The sequence below is a fragment of the Delphinapterus leucas genome, chromosome 9, assembly GCF_059928025.1.
Source record: "Delphinapterus leucas isolate spDelLeu-1000000601 "Yukka" chromosome 9, BTC_Dleu_Yukka2, whole genome shotgun sequence".
Classification (NCBI taxonomy): Eukaryota; Metazoa; Chordata; class Mammalia; order Artiodactyla; family Monodontidae; genus Delphinapterus; species Delphinapterus leucas.
This window is the reverse complement of record NC_143137.1, coordinates 82511541-82534077: the sequence shown is the minus strand read 5'-3', so window position 1 is coordinate 82534077 and position 22537 is coordinate 82511541. Positions and strand designations below refer to the sequence as shown.

Below are 22537 nucleotides of genomic sequence, written 5' to 3'. Positions count from 1 at the left end.
ATGGGTGTGGAGGATACCTTCTAAGACCCTCATTGGGTGCCTGCACCCAGAGATAGCACCAAACCCTAAGTAGTCCCCCTGTAGCCAAGATTTTGCTTTCTACAGGTTCAGTTACCTTCACTTGACCACTTTTGACCATGGGTAAGTGAAACTGTGGAAAGCAAAGCCATTGATAAAGGAGGACTACACTACACATGTGAAATATCTTGCCTATTCTTAGAGAGAAAAAAAAAAGGAAACTTACATCAAGGTAACAAAAATATGTCGGCCAATAGAAAATGTGAAAAATTAGATAAACTCAATCTTTTTCTGTTGAAAATATCAGTACACATATGCAGGAATGTTAGAGTAACTCTTGTATCTTTGCTTATGCATCATCCAGACAGTGTCAGACTAGGAACTGTCTAACCATGCAATTCAACCCAAAAAATTATTGACACTTTTGTTTTCTGATGAACTTGACTCAACAGCAGTGGGCTGTGTACACTATCTCACTTCAGTTTTAAATTCAAAGCAGACAGAGCCTAGGCAGTACCCAGGTCTGCCCATGACTTCACATCTCTGGGCTCAGGGTCCTTGGAAGTCATAATAATGAGTTTGCAGGTTTAGAGAGACATTGAATAACCTGTTGCCCCCTGGGTCATCCAGTGGACTTCCTTGGGACTCTTTGCCCCTTGCAGAAACTCTTTCCTGTAGTCCGTGGGGCTGCGTGAATAAAGGAGAATGATTCTGGGAAAGGTCAGGTAGATTCTTAACTAGGTGATGGCATAGATCTGGAAAGGGGCAAATAATACACACCTCTATCCATCTCAGAAACCATAGAATTGTAATGTTTAACTCATTTTATATTCCTTCTGTCAGAATTGCAAATAACCTTAATATTGAATAATTTTTAGTGGTGTTTATATAGAAAATACAATATCTTTCGGAAAGAGATGATTTTATCTTTGAGTTGTATTTTTTAATAGATTCATGATGTTATAGAAACAAAACTAGAATTTGACCCTCGGGACTTCGTGTCCCAATTTTTTAACGAATTGCAGTCCATTTGTTTCTACAGAGATTCTCCTCAAGTTTCCTAAACATGGGATAGGATAGTGTTAGTTGGGAGTGGGGAGACCAAGTTAGGAATCAGGGTCTTGGGGTTCCCACCACTGCTGCCACTGCTGTGATCAAAGTCACTCTGCCTGGTCTTCCATGTAAGAATTTGAGTGAAGAACCAGTTCAGCTGCCTAAATTAAAAATTGGGGATCTCATCTTAGCATCTTATTTTACACATGAGGAAACTGAGGAATAGAGCTATTAAGTGACTTGCCCAAGGTCAGCTGGCAAGAGACAAGTGAGTAGCCCATCACGCTTCAGTTTATTCTCCAGTCTCTCAGTTACAGCAGGCTCGATCCCTGTATTTTGATGACTACCTTAAGTATAACTTGCAGATTTTGAACTGGGGAATGGTCTATGAAATGGGCATTCAGTAAAATATTACTTGATAAGCTCCCCTGAATATGATCACTTGTATACAGTACAGAACACCTGGGTGACATTCTCTACTCAGCAATTACAATGATCGTTTAAAAGATGATGTTTCAGGGCTTCCCTGGTGGCGCAGTGGTTGAGAGTCTGCCTGCCGATGCAGGGGACACGGGTTCGTGCCCCGGTCCGGGAAGATCCCACATGCCGCGGAGCGGCTGGGCCCGTGAGCCATGGCCGCTGAGCCTGCGCGTCCGGAGCCTGTGCTCCGCAACGGCAGAGGACACAACAGTGAGAGGCCCGCGTACTGCAAAAATAAAAAAACAGAAAAAAACAAAAACAAAAAGGATGATGCTTCAAAAAAATTTTAAGGTGCTGTACAATTATCCTTTGCAAAGGAGAGTCTACTTGTGAATAGTCATTATTATCAGGTTTAAATAATTTGTTCCATTGCATTATGACCATCCTGGCCAAAGCCATAGGAGGTAGCGTATATTCTTCCCCCTCCACCCCCAAGCAATTAATAAAAAGCCAACTCTACTTGCTCAGGGACACATAAAATTCCACAGGAAAAATAAATCACTTGTTTAGGCTTGTGTGTTTTGTTTACATTGGAAAATAACATGTGACACTCATGACTATTCAAGCTTCTTAGCCATGAGGACCTCAGTGTGAATCAGTTTGCTCATCCTGATTTCCAGTGGAAGTATCCTAGCTATAAGGCATTGGTAAAGGGAAATCCTAAAGGATGAAAAATAAATAAATTGCCATGAAAAAATTTTATAACATCTTTTTCCATTTTGGGGAAAAGTCTTATTTTCTTAACATTAGTCTTAACACTATTTTCTTAGCTATGTAATTAATATTTTAAAAAAACTAAATGTTTCCTCAAGTGGAAAGAACTACTAATAAAATCATCAGAGTGGTACTTCAACCACAACAAAGCTACGGAGGGAAAATCTGAGCCCATAACAAAATATAATTATTATTCTACTTACAAGGTTGAGAAAAATATTGCGTGTGCCTCTTTTTTGTCTGTAGCCTCCATTCTGTTGGCATTTTTGTTTTCCTTGGCCAGGGGCATTTTGAAGTAGGGAATATTTGTTTATAAGCTACAAAGCACATTCTGTTTATTGATGTCAGGTCAACCCCATTATAAAAAATGCGATTGCAACCAAAATAGCTCAAATGAGTATGTTTTCAATATTTGAATAATAAAGTCTTATTAACTTTGTTACAATAGGATCTACTTATTCCACTAAGAGTTTTCTTCCAAAGATAAGACTAAGTGAAATACATACTGACACAATCTAGTTGCTTTTAACAGAACTGGCATGACTCAGTTGCCCATGACAAAATGAACAATATTGCCCTTGAATATGTTAAAATATATATATGTGAGACCAGCAAGAAAGCAGTGCCTATCACAGAAACTAGACATCCTCTACATGTTTTCTTTAAAGTCTTTTCACCTTTAGACTACCTAAAAATCAGTTACTAAAAAAAGAAATTGACTAAATTTTCTTTTTATGGCTGAGTAATATTCCATTGTATGTATGTGCCACATCTTCTTTATCCATTCATCTGTTGATGGACATACATATGGAATCTAAGAAAACAAAAAAAGGTCATGAAGAACCTAGGGGTAAGACGGGAATAAAGACACAGACCTACTAGAGCATGGACTTCCTTGAGGATATGGGGAGGGGTAGGGGGAGGTTGTGACGAGGTGAGAGAGTGGCATGGACATATATACACTACCAAGCGTAAAGTGGATAGCTAGTGGGAAGCAGCCACATAGCACAGGGAGATCAGCTCGGTGCTTTGTGACCACCTAGAGGGGTGGGATAGGGAGGGTGAGAGGGAGGAAGACGCAGGAGGGAAGAGATATGGGAACGTGTATATGTATAACTGATTCACTTTGTTATAAAGCAGAAACTAACACACCATTGTAAAGCAATTATACTCCAATAAAGATGTTAAAAACAATTGAAAATGAAGTACTCTTCTTTAAAATATTTCAATGTTTTCAACACCGTATATAAGAAAGAATGCAGGCATGAACTCAATATTGATGAAAGTGGAATTTTCTTTTAATAATTATAATTTTGATGTTATTAGGGAGTAGTCTAGTGCTAATTTTCTGGCAATGTATTTTCCCAATTTACTCATGCTTTTTTGTTTTAACAGATAGCTTACAATTGATTACAAGAATTGATTCCTCTGAGACTCATCAGATCATTTCCTGTAAAATCCGTATCTCTCTATTTGTGAAAAAGGTAAAGAAAACATCTGTCACCAAACTTGCTTAGCATTTAGATGTGATAGACATCAGTCCACCCACATTCAGTTTGCAGGAGAACTCCAGTTAGGGTGCAGATGGTTGTGTTGGGGTGGAGAAGCCAGATAGAGGGTGAAGATGCCCGTAAGTGTCCCAGGCTGATGCAAAGTAAGCAGAGGGCAAGAGTACAGTAAGCATATTCTCCTTAGATAAGATTTCAGAATGTTAATCATCCATAGAAAGAAAATTTTTAAGAGGAGAACTTTGAAGAACTGCTCTATGTGACATTATTTATTACTTCTACCACTGGTAGGTAGGTCAAATCAAGAAAGGACAAGACCTAGAAAGTTCTATTTTTTTTAAAAAAAAAAGCATCTGTTTATAACTGGCAAAATGATCTGTTTCAGTTGCGTGTTTTCCTTGTACTTTGATCTTTTTGTATGATACTTATGCTTATGTTTTATGATCTCCTTCTAATGATAGAACCAGACCTCTTGGAAACCACTTTCATCAGACTTGGGAGTTTGAAAGAAGCAGGTGCTGAACCTTAGTTTTTTCCCAGAACAAGAAAAATGGGCTGCAATCGAAACTGTGGGCTCATCGCTGGTGCTGTCATTGGTGCAGTCCTGGCTGTGTTTGGAGGTATTCTAATGCCAGTTGGAGACATGCTTATTGAGAAGAAAATTAAAAAGGTACAAGTAATTTCAAGAATATTTCTTGCTGTCCTGATTCATTCTATCTTCCATCCCTTTTTGGCTTAGGGTGGCTGTTTGATATTTCATTGTAACTGGCAATAATGTGTCTCCAACATAAACGTGATTGTGAACTACTGAAACTCTACATAATAGAGAAGTGGTCACAGTATGATGTATATTCTACCATTCATATTCTATATGAATGCACTGTCATCTTAGGTCTAAATATTTAATTTCTGATAAAAAACTATTATAGGTATGCAGGTAAGTAGAAATAATTACATTTAATTATGTCAACAGAGTATGCTGATAAGCTTTTGAATGAGAAATGAGTGTTATTTTGTGAGGGTACATTTATAAAATAGGTGCAGTTTGATTAATGTTGAGAAAAGTAAAATCATATTTAATATATATATAACTTAAACAAAATTGTGTTTAATATTGATGTAGGAATATTTGGTAAAACTGGTAAAAATTATTTCTGTTTGGTAAACTGCTCTATATGATATGTGTAATAATATATGATTGTCTTATGAACATTTCTTATTGATGAAGTTAGATAATTGACTTTTAGAAGGTACTTCCAGAAATGTAATTTAGAACATATCCTAGTATATATGTAACAAGTTGACTATAGTTTTAACAAAACTAAAAATAAAAGTGACTAAAATATATTTAATCACCTATGTGTTAAGTCACTAAAAATAAAGTGACTTAATATATAGGCTTTGTACAACAAACTAGAATTTATCTCCCACCCTAGTTCCTTCTAATTCAGTTTCATACTCACCAACTTTAATTGATAAAGAGAAGGAAGACTAGAATAAAGAAAAGTAGATCTGCTAAAGTCCTAAACCAGGGATGGCAAATTCAAATAGCTTCAGGGGTTTGGAGACAAGGTTTAAAAAAAAAAAGGGGGGGGGGGAACTACCAAGAACAAGGTAAAAACAAGACAAGGACTATTGTGAATTTAAAAGTGTGTGCTCTTCCCAAAGGCATGTATGTTCATTTTTAAAATACAATGCTACACTGCTTTTACACAAAGAGAAGATAAAGACAGTGAAGCAAAACCGTGAAAAAGTGTGTGGAGCTAGTTGATGAGCAATTAGCATGCAACATTTGTGGATATTTTGTTGGTTCCTCTGATTGTGTAAAAAAAAAATCTGTTGTACATATGTTTGGAAATATATACCCTTTTTGTAAAATCTTACAAGGTGAAGCACGTTAGGCTTTTTTTTTTTTACCATTGATGAAAAATAAAGTACATATGTGAAAGAAAAAAAAAAGATGACATTTTGATATTCTTATTAAAAGGTTTGGGACTTCCCTGGTGGCGCAGTGGTTGAGAGTCCGCCTGCCAATGCAGGGGACACGGGTTCGTGCCCCGCTCCGGGAAGATCCCACATGCCGTGGAGCGGCTGGGCCCGTGAGCCATGGCCGCTGAGCCTGCGCGTCCGGAGCCCATGCTCCGCAACGGGAGAGGCCACAACAGTGAGAGGCCTGCGTACTGCAAAAAAAAAAAAAAAAAAAAAGTTTGATTCTTTTGGTTTGTTTTTTTTGTTTTTTTTTTTTTACTATTTCAGTGCTATAGACAAAATGAGTTTGTGTATAAATACATTGAAAATCTAAGAAAACTGAAAAACAAATATAAAGTGAAATGGAGCTATGAGGGCAGTCTTGCTGACAAAATTTCTTTCATTCACTGTATATTAGGTATCCTGTATTTGTGGCAACTTATACAAAGTTATGTGATGCATCATCTCATGTATAGTGAGGCTGAATAGAAGCCTAGTTCATTGTATGAACATGGAAAGTAAACACTGAAAGATTAATTTCCAAACTATTCTCTCGAATATCTCAAATTCAATTGTTCTCTATTCCTTTAACTCTTAATCAAAATTATAAAGTATTATTTCATTCACTAAAAATAAATAAATAAATAAATAAAATACAGTGCTAGCCAAATAAAACATATCTGAATGCTGGCCTCAGCTCTCAGCCTGATTCAGATGTCAGCGGTCTAGACGTTAGTAAGCACAGTGCACATGGAGAACAACAAGAACTGAATCTGAAAATGGGCTAGACTACCAACTCATACTGCAGTTTCTGTTCCTGCTAAGACCTTGATCTGTCTCATCCATTCATCCATGTTTAACATCTTACTCTTACTAGGAGTATAAACATATACAATTATATTTCACTAAAGCACTGACCTAATTGACAAATAAATATGAAGATTTAATTTCAAATCTAGTTACCCAGGACAAGAAGTTACTATTTTCCAGTGTTTTTTTGGTTTAGCTAAAATGCTTAGCCTTTAAATTTAAAAACTTTTCTCACTGTACCATTACAGCACTTGTCTTAGTATAACAGATTTTTAAAAAATAGGACATGTTTAGGTACAGTTTCTATACTTGCATGCTATATTTGCTTAATAACAGTATAGTCACTTCTTTCTCTTGCTAACAGACTGCAAAATTTTCAACCTCATGCATTTAACTGAAAACATACATTAAATTCCATCTCCTTCTTTGGAATTCCCAGTTTTCTTGGTATTATTATTATTATATTTTATATATTTATTTATTTTTGGCTGTATTGGGTCTTTGTTGCTGCACGCGGGCTTTCTCTAGCTGTGGTGAGCAGGGGCTACGCTTCGTTGTGGTGCACGGGCTTCTCATTGCGGTGGCTTCTCTTGTTGTGGAGCACAGGCTCTAGGCGCATGGGCTTCAGTAGTTGTGGCTCGCGGGCTCTAGGGCGCAGGCTCAGTAGTTGTGGCGCACGGGTTTAGTTGCTCTGCGGCATGTGGGATCTTCCTGGACCAGGGCTCGAACCCATGTCCCCTACATTGGCAGGTGGATTCTTAACCACTGTGCCACCAGGGAAGCCCTATTTTTAATACAGTTCAATAGAGACAGACAGGTGATGGTGAGGTGGGGAGAATCTAATAGTGTGAGAGGGAATTGCCATTGTTCAACACCCTTTCTGCTCTATAAACTTGCTTCTCTTCTGTATATTCTGGGGCGAGAGAACAGGATCAGTTCTAACACAGAGAATATAACTTATTTTGTGGAAAAATCTTCAGAATAGAAAAGTGACAATAATCTTCCAGTGCACAGCATTTTAGACTAAGACTTTTTTGATACATAATTGATCATCTGTAGCTGAATAGTGATCATCTATTCTTCCTTATTATTCAACAATATTATTCATTTAGACCCTGTTAGATGGCATGAGAGGTGCCAGCATCTATTTTAATTGTTTACTATTTATCTCTAAGTTCATAATGGCTAATCCTGAGGAAATAAGTGTTTTGAGTCATCAAAAATTGGCTTTTATATAGAGGCTAAGAGAGAGTAAAATAAATATTTATCTCAAGAAAGATAAGTTTTAACTGGGGAAAGCATATTGTGAAAACTACAGAGACCTGTGAAACTCTATAATTGAATTCTAAAGCATATACTGTAGAAAATAAATATTATTTAGAAAGAGAACTTTCTCAGAGTATTCAATAACTTCAGGAAGAAGGTGAGATTTGAATTGGATTTTGAAGTACAAAATTTTGAAAGTCCAAAGAAGGCTCCAATAAAAGTGTCAAAGGACTGTTTAATACTACGGGAAAAGGTGTGGAAATGCAAGTAAATGTTGTGACGAGGGAAGGCGGAATATTAAAAAATGTGCCAAAAATATAGGATTAACAGGAGAGACAATTAGAAAAATAATAACATGGGGTAAGATTTAGGAAGCTTTGAACATCAGTTAGAAGACTAATTAATGAAATGATAGGCAATAGTAGATGGTTTATGTTTTCTGGTAGGTGTTAGATACAACAAAATCTGCATTCAGAGATTGATATCAAATATACTATATACTAATATGCTATATACCATACATACTAATATACCATACTATATACTAATAAAGCATTTATTTAGTCCTACTAAGAGCTGCATATATACTAATTCATTTAATCTTCAGAAATATCTATGAGAAGGTACTATTATTTTACCCATTTTACAGTCACAAGACCCTAAATCAACTTGCCAGCTCACCTAGCCAAAAGGAGGACGAGTTAGTTTCCATACCTAGGCCATCTGAAGGGAGAGACTAGATGATTTACACAGTTTTGTACTCTATAATTCTACAATAGAATGTACTGGAAAGTGAGGAGACCAAAAACAGGAAGCGCTATGTAGGACATGACCACTTTCAAGGAGAATTTAAGACTCCCTTTAGAAAGATCTTTGCACAGTCTGCACGTAACAAAAGGCACTCTGGTTTAGTGTGGTGGAGTACATAGAACTGATGGGTGATGGGATGCAATGGGATAGAGGGACTAAACAGGGAGAGAGAGGAGTAAAAAGAACAAACTGCAAGATGTCCAGTTGTTATTGACAGAAATGTATACCTTAGAAGAATAAAAAACAGACATTTTATAAGCGATTTGATACGAACATCAGTGTATATTTCAGAGGTCAGAGCTCAAGAGATTTGATCATTATTATAGAGAATACAGATAAAACTAAACAGTAGATTTGCTTAAGGAGAATTTGAATATAGAGACAAAAGGGCAGAGAAATTACTATAGGATATGTGCATTCAGAGGTAGGTAGGAAGACAAAAACAGAAAAGGGTAAAATTATTTTATATGAAGCAATGAAAACAATAGAGTGCATTTTTTGGGAAGTTAATAGGAAGCCAATTTTCAGGGAAAGAATAAAATGATCTCAGGCAGATGAAAATTAAGGAAATAATGGTTAGAACATGGTCAGTAATGACTTTGAAAGTATAATTTCACTAGGGCAGGGTAACAAAGCAGGGATAAAATAAATAAATAGAGTGTTTTCCCTTCTTGTTTTTGAAATGAGGGTTATCTGCAATCTTTGGTTTACATTGTAACCCAGCTCAATATCCACAGACTAAGACATCATCGGAATCCCTTCAATGGTTAGGGGCTGTGTGGTACATTTAAGACTAAGCCTGAGTTTGCTCGCAGATGTTCACATATCCATGATGATCTTGCCCATTTGAATCATGTAAAGATGCTGGGACTTTTTCTTTATTTAAATAAAACTGTTTCTTTTTTATTTAGTTTAAAAAATTATTATTATTAATTTTTTTTTTTTTTTTTTTTTTGCGGTACACGGGCCTCTCACCGCTGCGGCCTCTCCCGTTGCGGAGCACAGGCTCCGGACCCGCAGGCTCAGCGGCCATGGCTCACGGGCCCAGCCGCTCCGCGGCATGTGGGATCTTCCCGGACCGGGTCACGAACCCATGTCCCCTGCATCGGCAGGCGGACTCTCAACCACTGCGCCACCAGGGAAGCCCTAAAAAATTATTTTTTTAATGAGATTGGCATATATATCTGTTCGGCATGCAATATAAGTCAAATCTTTGAATTATGTGTAATCCCAGAGAGCCAAGTATCTTACCACTGACTCAGAGCACTTAGGTTAATTCTGTTATTTTACAAATATATACAAGTTTTACTACTGGTCAGTTTTGTCTACAATTGAAACTCATTGCAGATTACTTGCTTTATTTAACGGACTAGTAGCAAATTGGCAAAGTTATTACCTGTATACAAGCACCATAAAAAAAAAGAAGTGCTTAATTTAAAAAGATCAGAAAATCATATCATGTTGTTATCTAATTTTTAAATATAGAATTGGGACTCTGTGATACCTTCCAGTTCTAAAAGATGGCACCGGACACCAGCCTTTGAAATGGCCTAAACTAGTCCATACATTTTACTTCATGTGTATATGTGTGTGCGTGTATATGTATATATATATATGTATTTCTTTACTCGTTATTTCCAAGGGATATTTTTTAGGGACTTTGTGCTTTTTATGCATTATAACTGGAAACTTTTTTACCAGTATTTTAGACTTTGATTCCTAGTAGATTTGTGTGGGCCCAGCAGGTTTATGCACTCTTGCTAGACACACTAAAAGTCAATGGCATGAGCTGCCATGAATGTGGAGAGTAGAAACTACCAAAGGACTTCAGAAAAAGGTCGAAGTTCTGCCACCATTTACAAAGATTAACTTATCACTTGACACTGTTAATGCCACTTGATATATGTTTGGTGAATATTATATAACATAGGCAATTTAAAATAATTTTAATTTAATTTCCCTATGATATTAACTGTAGAACACCAAGAAGGAAATTAAAGATACCTTTATTTCCAATTAAAAACTAATGTTCAATTATACCATCATTCAATTATACCATCATTTCCTTCCCCCATTCTTGAAAAGAATGATCCTTCAGTAGCCAAAAAAGTGCTTCCAGATAAAATAAATTGAAATAACAATTATTTATGTTCATTAAAACGACTAGAATTTCAAATCAACAGTACATATTTAATAGTAAAATTAATTTATATTTATATTAATTTCATAATATATGCTTAGAGCATTTCCAGATATGATAAAATAGTTTTTACATTATTATAGTATCTAAAAAGCTAAAAAAATGTGCCAGAAGTATAGGTTGTTAAAGATGGTAGCATTTGTTTTAAATTTAATGATAATATATGAGAACATGAAATAACCTAAAACAAATTATAAATTTAAATAGCAGAATAACATGTTATAAACACATATATTTGCATATTAGCTCCAATAATAAAATCACTTTAAAATGTTTTAAGAAAAAGCAGATCAGCATGTGTAATTTTCTTCCTCTAGCCCAATTTAATATCAACATAGTTTACTTTTCATGCCAAATACAAAATCTCCCATTTTAGGTTCTTACATAAACTCTTGACAGCTGATTTCTGAGTTTCAGAAACACATTAAATCTGATCCATTTCACCAAATGTTATTCTGTGGTTTAATTGTTGACTTGATAACCTGAGACTAAAACCACTTTTTGACTCTCAACACAACTGGTACTAATATTCTAATTCATTCTCTCTCTCAGCACGCACACACACACATATGCATCATGTACACACATAGGAGAATATTTTTTGAACATGGGAAGACTGCTTGTAACTGGTCCTAAACAGAACAAATTGTAATAGTGAGTGGAGAGGACAAAGACTCTTTTCAGTATGTTTCTGCTTTTTAGGGAAGTTTTGATTTCACTGGATGGAGAATAAATAGAAAAGTGATTAAATAGAAAAAGTAGTGTCACAGGATTTTACATGAGTTCTTGCCAGATGACTGGTTTAGACAGGAATCCTATGAACGAAGTAGTTAAAGCAATCTGGAAAGTAAGTGAGATGAGAGTTCTCCCTCTAAGGGGTGGAGAATATTTGTGTAATAATAATAGTCAGTGTTTACGGAATGTGCTAACACTGTTCTGATGCTCACATTTATTCATTCTTACAATAACCCATGAGGATAAATATTTAATTACACCATATTCCACTTATTTTGACTTTCAAAAATACTAATTTCATATAGTTCAATCTAATGTTATTATTAGTATCCCTATTTTACAGATAAGGAAACTGAGGTACAAAGAAATTAAATAACCTGCCCAGGTTTAACTGGTTAGCATGTGACCAAACTGGGAATCAAACTCATAGCATCTTTTTCATTGTTAACCACTTCACTCTAGGCTTTGAGTGAAGAAGCCAATATACTTGGTCAGGCTGGGAGTAGGCTAAGGAAATCTACTCATAGATTAAAATCTCTTGGACTTCCCCAGTGGTCCAGTGGTTAGGAGTCTGTGCGCTTCCACTGCAGGGGGCGCAGGTTTGATTCCTGGTCAGGGAACTGGGATCTGCGTGCCACGTGACGTGGCCAAAAAAAAAAAAAAGATCTGCTATATACGATTCCGTCTCTTGGTACTCTGTAAGAGCCCTGAGAAATGGGACAATATATTTTCTACGTATGTATTCTATATACTTCAGGCATAGGAAGATATCAAGGGCATTTTAATAGTTGCACTAAAGTTGATGAGTACTATTTTCCCGTAACAGCAATAATCAAGTGACCAGGTGACTAGATAGAGGGCATTACAGACGCATATATCTACCTTTAAATTAATGTAGCAAAACAGAAGTTTCAAGGTACGTGGCTTTAAACCCAGCTGGAGACCCTGTCATGTAGCAGTCATCAGGCTGGTATCCACTCATTACTAGGACTGGATAGTCTGAACACTTAAAGTCAGGGACAGATACTGATGTACATATTAGCCAAGTGAGAGGATGTTAAATTATATTACTTTTTCTGTACACATAATTATCACCTTTGTACTTCAAATTTAGTAAAAGATCTGCAAAATGGGGTAGAGAGTCCAAAGTCAACTTAAAATCAAGGCCTCCTAAATTCACAAAGAACATAAAAACTTTTGCTCCTTTTACAGGAACTTATGATATATTTAGCCTTGGTAGTCAGAGGCCTCTACAGTTTTTTAGTACGTTTGATAATGTTAGGATCAGAAGAAATTCATTCCTATTGTGACTGCTTCAATATTTTTCTCTGTGTCTCTGAACAAACCATGGTGTTACGGAAACCACACAAGATTGGAGTGAAATGCCAGATTCTCCATTATCTACTACTAAATTGTCATACAACATTGAATCAGACATCTGCTTCTCTAGGACCCACTTCTGTTTCTAAAAACTGGATGGGGTTAGATGACCCTAATTCTAAAGCTAGTAATTCAATGCATTCATTTCAACTCTTTGTGTTTCAATTTCCCCATTAAAAAAAATCTCTAGGTCAACAAATAAGACAAAGTAATTCATGGCGTTAGAAGAAAGGCATGATACAGTTACAATGTCTTTTGATATGAAATGCACAAGCATCAGAGTTAGGGAGTTTTCTGTCCTGCCAAGTACATTACTGAGTTCCTTTCATTAAGAACTGAAATAAAACGTGCCTTGAGAGGTACATGATAAACAATTGATACTATATATATTAGTCCTTAACATTCTATAGGGTGAGAGTAATTATGTGTATGTGTGTATGTTTGTGTGTGTTTCCCCCTCATAAAGTCTCTTGAAATGGGTAAATTAACATAGCTTTCAGCTTCCATATAGATTTCAGCTTCAAAAGCCCCATCATTTAGGGTAAACACCTTTACATTTAAAAGAATAGCATTAATACTTTATCTGTACACAATTTTGTCTTAATTTTGAGCTTGCTATGGAAATAGACTTTTTAGGAGCAAATAAAAAGATTTTCAAGGACAATTGCTTGTAAAAAGTAAGAAGATCTAACATCGCTTTAGCAGCTCCAATTGCATTGCAACAGCAATGATTGCAACGGCACAGGGTTTTGTAAAGGCATTTTATTTAGCTGATGTCCTGTTCTTCTCTAAGGAATTCCCTTATTCTCTCCACTAAGTAATAAGTAAAGTTTCCTGAAGATATGAAACTTAACTTGACTTCTACCAACTAAGTGCAGAGGTGACAGGAACAAAAAATAGTAAAAACACGGTGTAAAAGAGGACCAGCCTAAGGGTCAGAGACTAGGATCCTCGTCATGATTCTACTTCTAGGTATTTGCCTCAGTTACCCTTGAGCCAGACACCTGGTTTCTCAGAGCCTCAGCACGCTCTCCTAGAAAATGTGCTAATGTCCAATGTCCTTTCCTGATCCATCATTCTGTGAATTGATGCTTCCAGGTGACAGAAACAAAGAAGTCAGATTGTCCCTGTATTCCTAGGTCTTATTAGGCTCATTATGTGTGAAATACTTTCCTTCCTCTTCCTCTGGCAGCAAGGTAAGTTGGAGCTTTACACCTGGGCATTCCTCCCAAGGTGCTTACTTGGAAACACTGCCTGCTACAAAGTCACCTTTGTCTGTGTTAGCTACTAGAGCTTCATCGGCTTCCTGCCCAGAGAGTGAAAGCCTTGGAAGGAATCCAGGAGAGCATCTATGATAATTCCCTCGTTTTACAGATACTGAAATTGACCCAAGGGCTTTGGTGACTTTCTACTCAGTCCCAACTCCTGAAGCACAAGAGAGATTTCTAATGTAGGGTTTTCTGATTCTGTCATTGGTATTTTTCCTATCTGTCTATCTTTATTACAAGGATCATCAAAGATTTTTAATGGATTTCACAAAAGGATAACATGAAAACTTCCTTATTTCATCCTTTTTTTAAAAAAAGTATTAACCTAATAATAATGGATTAAACTTGTAATTTTTGGAAACATGTACTAGTAGGTTTCTGCAAATGTATTGAGAGTTGGGAAAGCCTCATTTAGCAGGGTTTTGAAGGGGAGAAGTCAAATTTGTGTTTTTCTTAATTTAAAAGATATTAAGTGATTTTCCCCTGAAGTATCCAACTTTTGAAGAAAGTGAAAAAGCTTCCAATACCACTAGAATTTTCTCTCAGTTTTTCTGTTTTGCCTCTTCAATCCATCTCACTGAGGGCAGAAGAGAAGTTAATATTCAGCCTGATAATAAATTTTGGGAAAAGCTTTAAATTAGCTTAATAAATTGTGTTATAAGCTGTTGCAATGTTGCCATAAAGTCACTCTAAAGCTTGCTAATGGTTGGCCTTACAATCGACAGACATGGTCTGCAATATTAGACACTGATTCTCTTTGTAAAAGGTTGACGAAAAGAGATTGCTATCAAATGTGTTGAAAACATTTCTGTCGCAACCTGTGGCAGGTTGCAGAGGTTCTCACAAACAAGATAATTGAGCTTGGTTCTTTCACTAACTCATTAATGGTTTTAAACTCCCACAAGTGCCCATATTTACTACAAAGAAATAACCCAAACTTGTTTTCTTTTTCATAGGAAACTGTCCTTGAAGAAGGTACACTTGCTTTTAAAAACTGGGTTAAAACAGGCACAGAAGTTTACAGACAGTTTTGGATCTTTGATGTGCAGAATCCAGAGGATGTGGCAGTTAACAGCAGCAAAATTAAAGTTAAGCAAAGAGGTCCTTACACGTACAGGTGAGCAAGTACCCATAAAAAGTGGCATTCTTTCCTTGACCATATGTGTTTCTGAAAAAGCTTCCACTTGACAACTGCCATTGTATTGAAATGTACTTATTATTTTCTTGCCATTAACATATATTGAAATATTCTGTTTCTGCCTATACAAAAGCCTAATCTAAGGATTTAATGATGATAAGAAATATATATTTTATTATGAATTTACCAGCACCAATTAACTGACCTACATTTAGGAAGTTACAGGAGTTTTACACTTGTGGCATATATTTTCAACAAGTCTAAAATATGCATGCTAAATAGAAAACCATCTATCACAATTTTAAAACCAGAGTACTTTGAAATCCTAAAATTGAAAGTGTAGGTTATATGAGTGGTTCTCCAAGGGTGGCTCCTGAACCAGCCACATCAGCATCTCCTGGAAACTAAGTAGAAATGCAAATTCTCTTGGACCAAATGAATCAGAGACACTTGGTTTAGACCCCAGTAATGAGTTTTACAAGTACTCTGGGGGACTGCAATACACACTCAATTCTGAGAACCGCAGCATTAAACTGTTTCTACCTAACTACAATACCTGCTAAGGACTTCTATTCAAACTAATTTCCAGGTCATGTGGGTGTTTGTATTTATTCAGTAGTTTCATTCTTATGTTTTCTTCAGTACTGAGACTGAATAAGCTATACCTTTATCTACATGCCTTAACATACTTTTGAATAGAATCATAGCCTATTGGAAGTAGGGGGAAATAATTAGCCAGAACTTTTCATTTTGTAAATTTAAAAACAAACTGATACCAGGGTAAGTGAAATGATTTGTCCATGTTCACACAAACCTAGGAACAGGTAACTCTTAGATATTTGTGTACATTTTCTCCTATGTAAATTATAGACTATGTGTATTTTCTAACTATCAGAGTAGGAAAAGGGGAGATTGAGGTGCTAAAAACACTAACCTTATCCAGGTGTTAGGAATATCTTTATGGTGCCCATATGTGAACATAGCTAATCCTGCTGTATCATTTGTTATACACGAGTGGTTTTTCCTCAAGAATAATACAACTACTCATATGCCATGATCAAGTATTATTACAAAATTTCATATTTGTAATGATTTCTTCTAATTCATAGTTTTACTTTCTTATCTGTTTCAGATAGTCTATGATTATATAATTCCTTTCCATGCATTAATATATTTCTAGATTGACAACTCACATGCAAATATAATGAAATAACAGTAGTTGGGAGGGTGATGCCTGCTGCCATAGCACATGATACGTAAGCTGCCAAGAGCCTTGGTGCCTATTCTGTCCTAATAATTATCCCCACGTCTCCTGTCTCCAGGCACAGGTCTGTGACTATTCACAGCTCTGTCAAAGAAGACATGGTTTTCATTGTTACAAAAAAAAAAAAAAAAACCCAGAAAACAAAACAAAACACCACCTCACCTTGGAAAATATTTTTATTTTTTCATGGTCTTATAGTTCTTATGTTGTTATGAAAAGCCTGTATGAATACCTTCGCCCAAAAACTGTTGTTAGCTGTGATGTGTACCTATGAAAATGTAGAATTCACATATGACCTAGTAAGAATCTAAGCATAACTGATTAAAAATCATACCCTGAGAGAACTGAATACATGTGATAAAAGAGAATACTTAGAATTTGGGAACTCATCACAGTTTTTAATTTTTTGTTTGTTTGGAGGGGTTATGTTTTTACTTTTAAAGATATTAATTGGGGTGTGGAAAACCTAAACATAATATTGAATCCTGCCCTAGTCCTGCTCTGATAGTTGACAGTTAATACATATTTTATTCTTAGAGGCTTAAACCTTGCTCTTGAAGGGATGAAAGGGGGTGGGTTAGATATAATTGATTTACCTGGAGAAGAGAAGTTGGATTTGCAGCTAAAGTACATAAACAATAAACTCCTATTTATATAACAATGTTAAACGAATTTGTGATTAACTACAAGTCATCTTGTCTCATGATGTCAACAAAACGGTCCTTAGTGTCTGCTTGGATGCCTTAAATGATGGGAAAATGACGTTTACCTTTCCGAAAAAGTTAATAGTTTGAGAGTCTTCCACGTGTTGAGGTGATCCTGCCTCTCCATCAGTTACACCCTGAACTCAGTTGAAATTCTAAGTGGAGGAGGATGTCTCTCCTCAAACCACAGGCTTATTTGGCTTTTGGCTGCTAAAGTGAGCTTGATGAAACTTTGACAAGATGTGACATGGGTCAAAGCATAAAATTGCCTGGATAGAGATCTGAATTATATATGTTTCAACCTACACCATCTCTATGAAGACCTGGTAACTCCTTCAGAATATTCTCAGATCCAATCTTTTTTTTTTTTTTTAATTACTTTGTTTTGGCAGGAGTACATAGCAACATCGGAGGCAAATTCCTCCCTTTGGCCTTATTAACCAACACTTTCTGAAACCTGTATACATTCTAATTTTTAAACAAAAACTTTAGTGATTCATGTTCTCTTTTTAAAAGTACGTTCTAAACACAGGCCTCAGTTTAAAGGATTTTTCTGTTAGTCAGTGCCATCTACTGGTACAATGTAAGTACAACTAAGTAAACTAGAATTTGGGTCACAATTATTTTTCTATTTCAATTATTTTATGTATATATATATATATATATACATACATATATATAATCCTGAAAATTAAAGTATTTTAATTTTAAAAGTTAATATGTAATCTAATTTTAATAGACAGTTATCTAATAGAAAAGAGTAATTGACTAGTAATAGACTCTCCAGGGAGATGTTCCAGATTTTTATATTCTTTGCATGTCTACAGTACTCCAAGAAGAATAAATAATAAAGCTTGATGAAATTACATTAGAAATAAAATCTATTTCAATTTTTTGTGAATTCTCTTTTTAAAGAATGTGAACAATAAATTTATTCATTCAAAAATATTTACGAAGAACTTACCATGCACCAGACACTGCTTGGGGATACAAAACACACATACTACCTATGTTATAGCAATTTACATTTTTATTATACCTGATTGAAATCAGGTCAGGTGTTTTTGGTTTGTTTTATTTTTTCCATTTCAGTCCCATGCTTTTTCAGTCTTTACCTTAGTTAGATAACAACAGATAACTATTAGAACCTCACATAATAGACATTCAGATATATGATAGAGCAATGAATAATGTCCACCTTATTGCATCTCAGTAAATATCTTATACTTGCAAAAGATTTTTTTCCATATATAACCCTTCACCACATTCCTAAAAAGTAGTTGGTACTTTGCCTAGAGATTTTAGAGCCAGGAGCTTAGAACTCATAAGTATACAATATATGGGGCAGAGATGGAGGGGAATGGTCTCTAAAGTGGAAATTATATTCCATTAGTCATTTTAATTCTGATTAAAATACCAGAAATTATGAAAAAGCCAGTACTGGAAAGGCTGTGTACTTTGAACATTCTTTCTAATATACGGAAATGTGCTTTTACTGTTCCTCTCCTTCAGCCTCTCTGCTGTCTCCTCCCGACCCTCAGGATAAAAAGCTAGATATCTGAGTACAGGACACAACCCTTTTGTGTTTGAGATCTTGTTTATTTTAGTGGCTTTATTTCCACCACTCTCCTTACTCTAACTCTGTAAACCAACCATAGTGAAAAGTTTGCGTATCTAAAATTACACCATGTTCTTACTCCTTAATCTTCTACCTGTTATTTTCTACCCTATTTTACCTAACTAAACTTCTCCTTGTCATTCAGACCACTTGTGTGGAATTGTATCTTGTCCATTATCCCCCCATAACCATCCCAAGCCTGGGTTTGTACCTGTTCTGTGTTTTCCCACAGACTCTGTGTAAACTCCTATAATAACGCATACTCCTTCTCCCCTGCTCTGCACCTCTAAGACACCTCCCCACCCACCCCTCCCTGCCTTCTCTGATTTGCTAGAAACTCAGCATTTGCTTATGTATCATTTTAACCCACTTGTTTAGCCTAATTTCTGACATAGTCTGTGCACTCAAAAATTATTTGTTGTATGAATGAACGGCATTTGAGACTTAATGTTCACTTGCAACAATTACTTTGAATTTTATTTACTTTTTTTTTTCAGAGTTCGTTATCTAGCCAAGGAAAATATAACCCATGACTCTAAGACCCACACGGTCTCTTTCCTACAGCCCAACGGTGCCATCTTTGAACCCTCACTATCAGTTGGACCCGAGAATGACACTTTCACTGTTCTCAACCTGGCTGTAGCAGTGAGTAGACAAACAGCGAAATTACTGGTTTTGAAATACTCTAGAATCCTCTGTAATTAATCTCATGATTAGAACTACTATTAGATATCATTTATTTTGTTATTTTTATGAAAATGTGTTCTTACGGCATTATTTTGAATTACACTCATTTGGAAAGATAACAAGATTATAGAATAATCAACTGAATTAGAAAACTATTTAAAGTGTATTATTTAGGACTTCCCTGGTGGCGCAGTAGTTAATAATCCACCTGCTAATGCAGGGGACACGGGTTCGAGTCCTGGTCAGAGAAGATCCCACATGCTACAGAGCAACTAAGCCCGTACGCCACAACTACTGAGCCCGTGAGCCACAACTACTGAAGCCCATGCGCCTAGAGCCCGTACTCCACAACAAGAGAAGCCACCACAATGAGAAGCCCACGCACAGCAAAGAAGACTAGCCCCCGCTCTCCGCAACTAGAGAAAGCCCTTGTGCGGCAAAAAAGACCCAACACAGCCAAAAATAAATAAATAAATAAAATTTTATTTTTTAAAAAGTAGGATTTAACTTTGACAGTCTTCTTCCTGTGGCTCACACTGAGGCAGAGCAATGTAATCATTCAGAGATGAAGAAAAAATACACTTTTAGTCTTGGCAAGATTTGGCAGTCATTTTAAAGATACAGTTGAAAACTTTTATCAAGCTTAATTCTAGTATTTTCCATTTATTTGTTTAAAATCTGATACTACAATTGGTGTCTTAAACGGTGATTTTTTTTTGCAGGCTGCACCCCACCTCTACCCAAACGTATTTATTCAAGGAGTACTCAATTCACTTATCAAAAAGTCAAAATCTTCTATGTTTCAAAAGAGAACTTTGAAAGAACTATTGTGGGGCTATAAGGATCCATTCTTGAGTTTGGTTCCATACCCTATTACCACTACAGTTGGTGTGTTTTATCCTGTGAGTACAAAGTATGAATGTTGATACTGTTAGACTTTAGTTGGATAAATATAATGGCACTGACAATTCATAATTTTATCATTTAGTGTGTTAACCCTATTTCTGATATGGGAATACATGTTCTAAGTTTTTAAAAGTCTCCACCTACATGGATTTAGTTTTCCTAGTTGGGAGAATTTACTTATCTGAATTTAGCACATTTAATCAAGTTTCCACTGTTAGATAAATATACAGTTGTCAAAAATAAGGTTATAAGCTGGTAAGACTTTGAACACTGTTTTTGGTTTTGATTTCCTGTCTGATAAAATCAAGTTTAGGGGCTTCCCTGGTGGCGCAGTAGGTTGAGAGTCCGCCTGCTGATGCAGGGGACACAGGTTCGTGCCCCGGTCCGGGAAGATCCCACATGCCGTGGAGCGGCTAGGCCCATGAGCCATGGCCACTGAGCCTCCGCGTCCGGAGCCTGTGCTCCGCAACGGGAGAGGCCACAACAGTGAGGCTCACGTACCGAAAAAAAAAAAAATCAAGTTTAATACCATATTTTTATTTTTGTTAATTGTATTCATCATATCATTCTTCCTTCTCTAGACCTGTTACAAATTTATTTCAATGTAAATTTAAAAGTCACCAGAAATTGCACAGCAGATTGATAAGTCAGCAATGTCATATTTTCACAGAATTAGTTGATAAGAACTTCTAGGAATCTACAAATGTCATGAAATGGCAGTTTGGAGATAAAGAAAAACGTGAACTTGGTTATGTACTTAGTTATAGCATAATGTTTTGAATTATAAATAGGACAAGGTGACTATTGCATTGAAAATATGACGGTGATTTCATTTGGCACTATATGACGTATTAGTTATATTCTCCAGTTCGTGGTTGTTATTTTACTTTAGATGGTTTTTAGGATTGCAAGTTCATAGATCAATCAAATATGAATATAGAAAGCCTTAAGGGATAATAAATTCGGTTACTATTATTTAACACAAATATTCTTAATTCTTTCCTTGGCTAATTCTGCTTTAAATTTTGTAAGCACCTATTATCTTATTAAAGATCATAACATTGAGAATACTTCTAGAAATCTGTCATTGTTCTCATAGGTTTTGTTCATTATCCCCTCACCTCAATAAAATAGGAGTAGTGATTAAGATGGCCTTTCTGGCTTAATTATGAAAAGTGTGCTAGAGTTGGATGTCAGCTTTGCTATTCGTTTCCTTCTGTCTGAGGATCTAGCACTTATTTCTAGGCACCTTTTATATTATATCTTTTTAAAATGTTAAAGACCAAAAATTTAAAAACTTTATTGCATATATATATTTCAAATCATATTAAAAAATTATGAACAACCACTGAGAAATGTGTAGGTTAATTACATATTTTATAACTTAGAAAATGTGGCTTGTTGTAGAAGTAATTTTTTCTTGTACGTATCTTTTCAGTACAACAATACTGCAGATGGAGTTTATAAAGTTTTCAGCGGAAAGGATGACATAAGCAAAGTTGCCATAATCGACACATATAAAGGCAAAAAGTAAGTATTCACACAAAGTGTGTGTGTGTGTCACTAGGATACTCTAAGGCAGGCAAGAAACTTATTTAACAACTGGTAATGCACAGACACCAACCTATGGAACAGACCTGCCTGTATCTCAGCCCTAGAAACTCCTGTTCTGCCAGGCGTTAACCCTTTAGTTGTGACGACTGGTCACACTAGTGCATAGGTGCTGAGTGTCAGACCCACTGAGGGTTGACCTTTATACATAGGTTCTCTTACATAAAGAAATCTAAAGAAACTACTTCCATCTCTGCTGCATAACCAGCGTTATTGTGCACTCATACAATTACATAACCACAAATGAAAAGGAAGAAAATCAATACATTAACTCATCTAGTAAGTAGGAAAATATATCTTTCTGCTTTTTTTATTTTAACCGAGCATGTCAAATAAAACTTGTTCATTCCAAGGACATGACTAAATGTGCCTATAAAGGTGGAAGCTTAATGAATCCAT

The 22537-nt window shown here is 35.8% G+C and overlaps 1 protein-coding gene across 10 annotated transcripts in view; it reads left to right on the top strand.

Moving 5' to 3' along the window:
* The window catches only part of LOC111164621 (platelet glycoprotein 4), a 148467-nt gene that overhangs the window by 112767 nt on the left and 13163 nt on the right, over positions 1–22537 (top strand). For all 10 annotated transcript variants that reach the window (XM_022554389.3, XM_089917761.1, XM_022554383.3 and 7 more), the window contains 6 exons: positions 3661–3749; positions 4235–4443; positions 15167–15327; positions 19432–19579; positions 20344–20523; positions 21966–22057. In XM_022554389.3, coding sequence (XP_022410097.1) covers positions 4324–4443; positions 15167–15327; positions 19432–19579; positions 20344–20523; positions 21966–22057 — 701 coding nt within the window. In that variant the 5' untranslated portion in view covers positions 3661–3749; positions 4235–4323. The remainder of the gene's footprint in view (positions 1–3660; positions 3750–4234; positions 4444–15166; positions 15328–19431; positions 19580–20343; positions 20524–21965; positions 22058–22537) is intronic.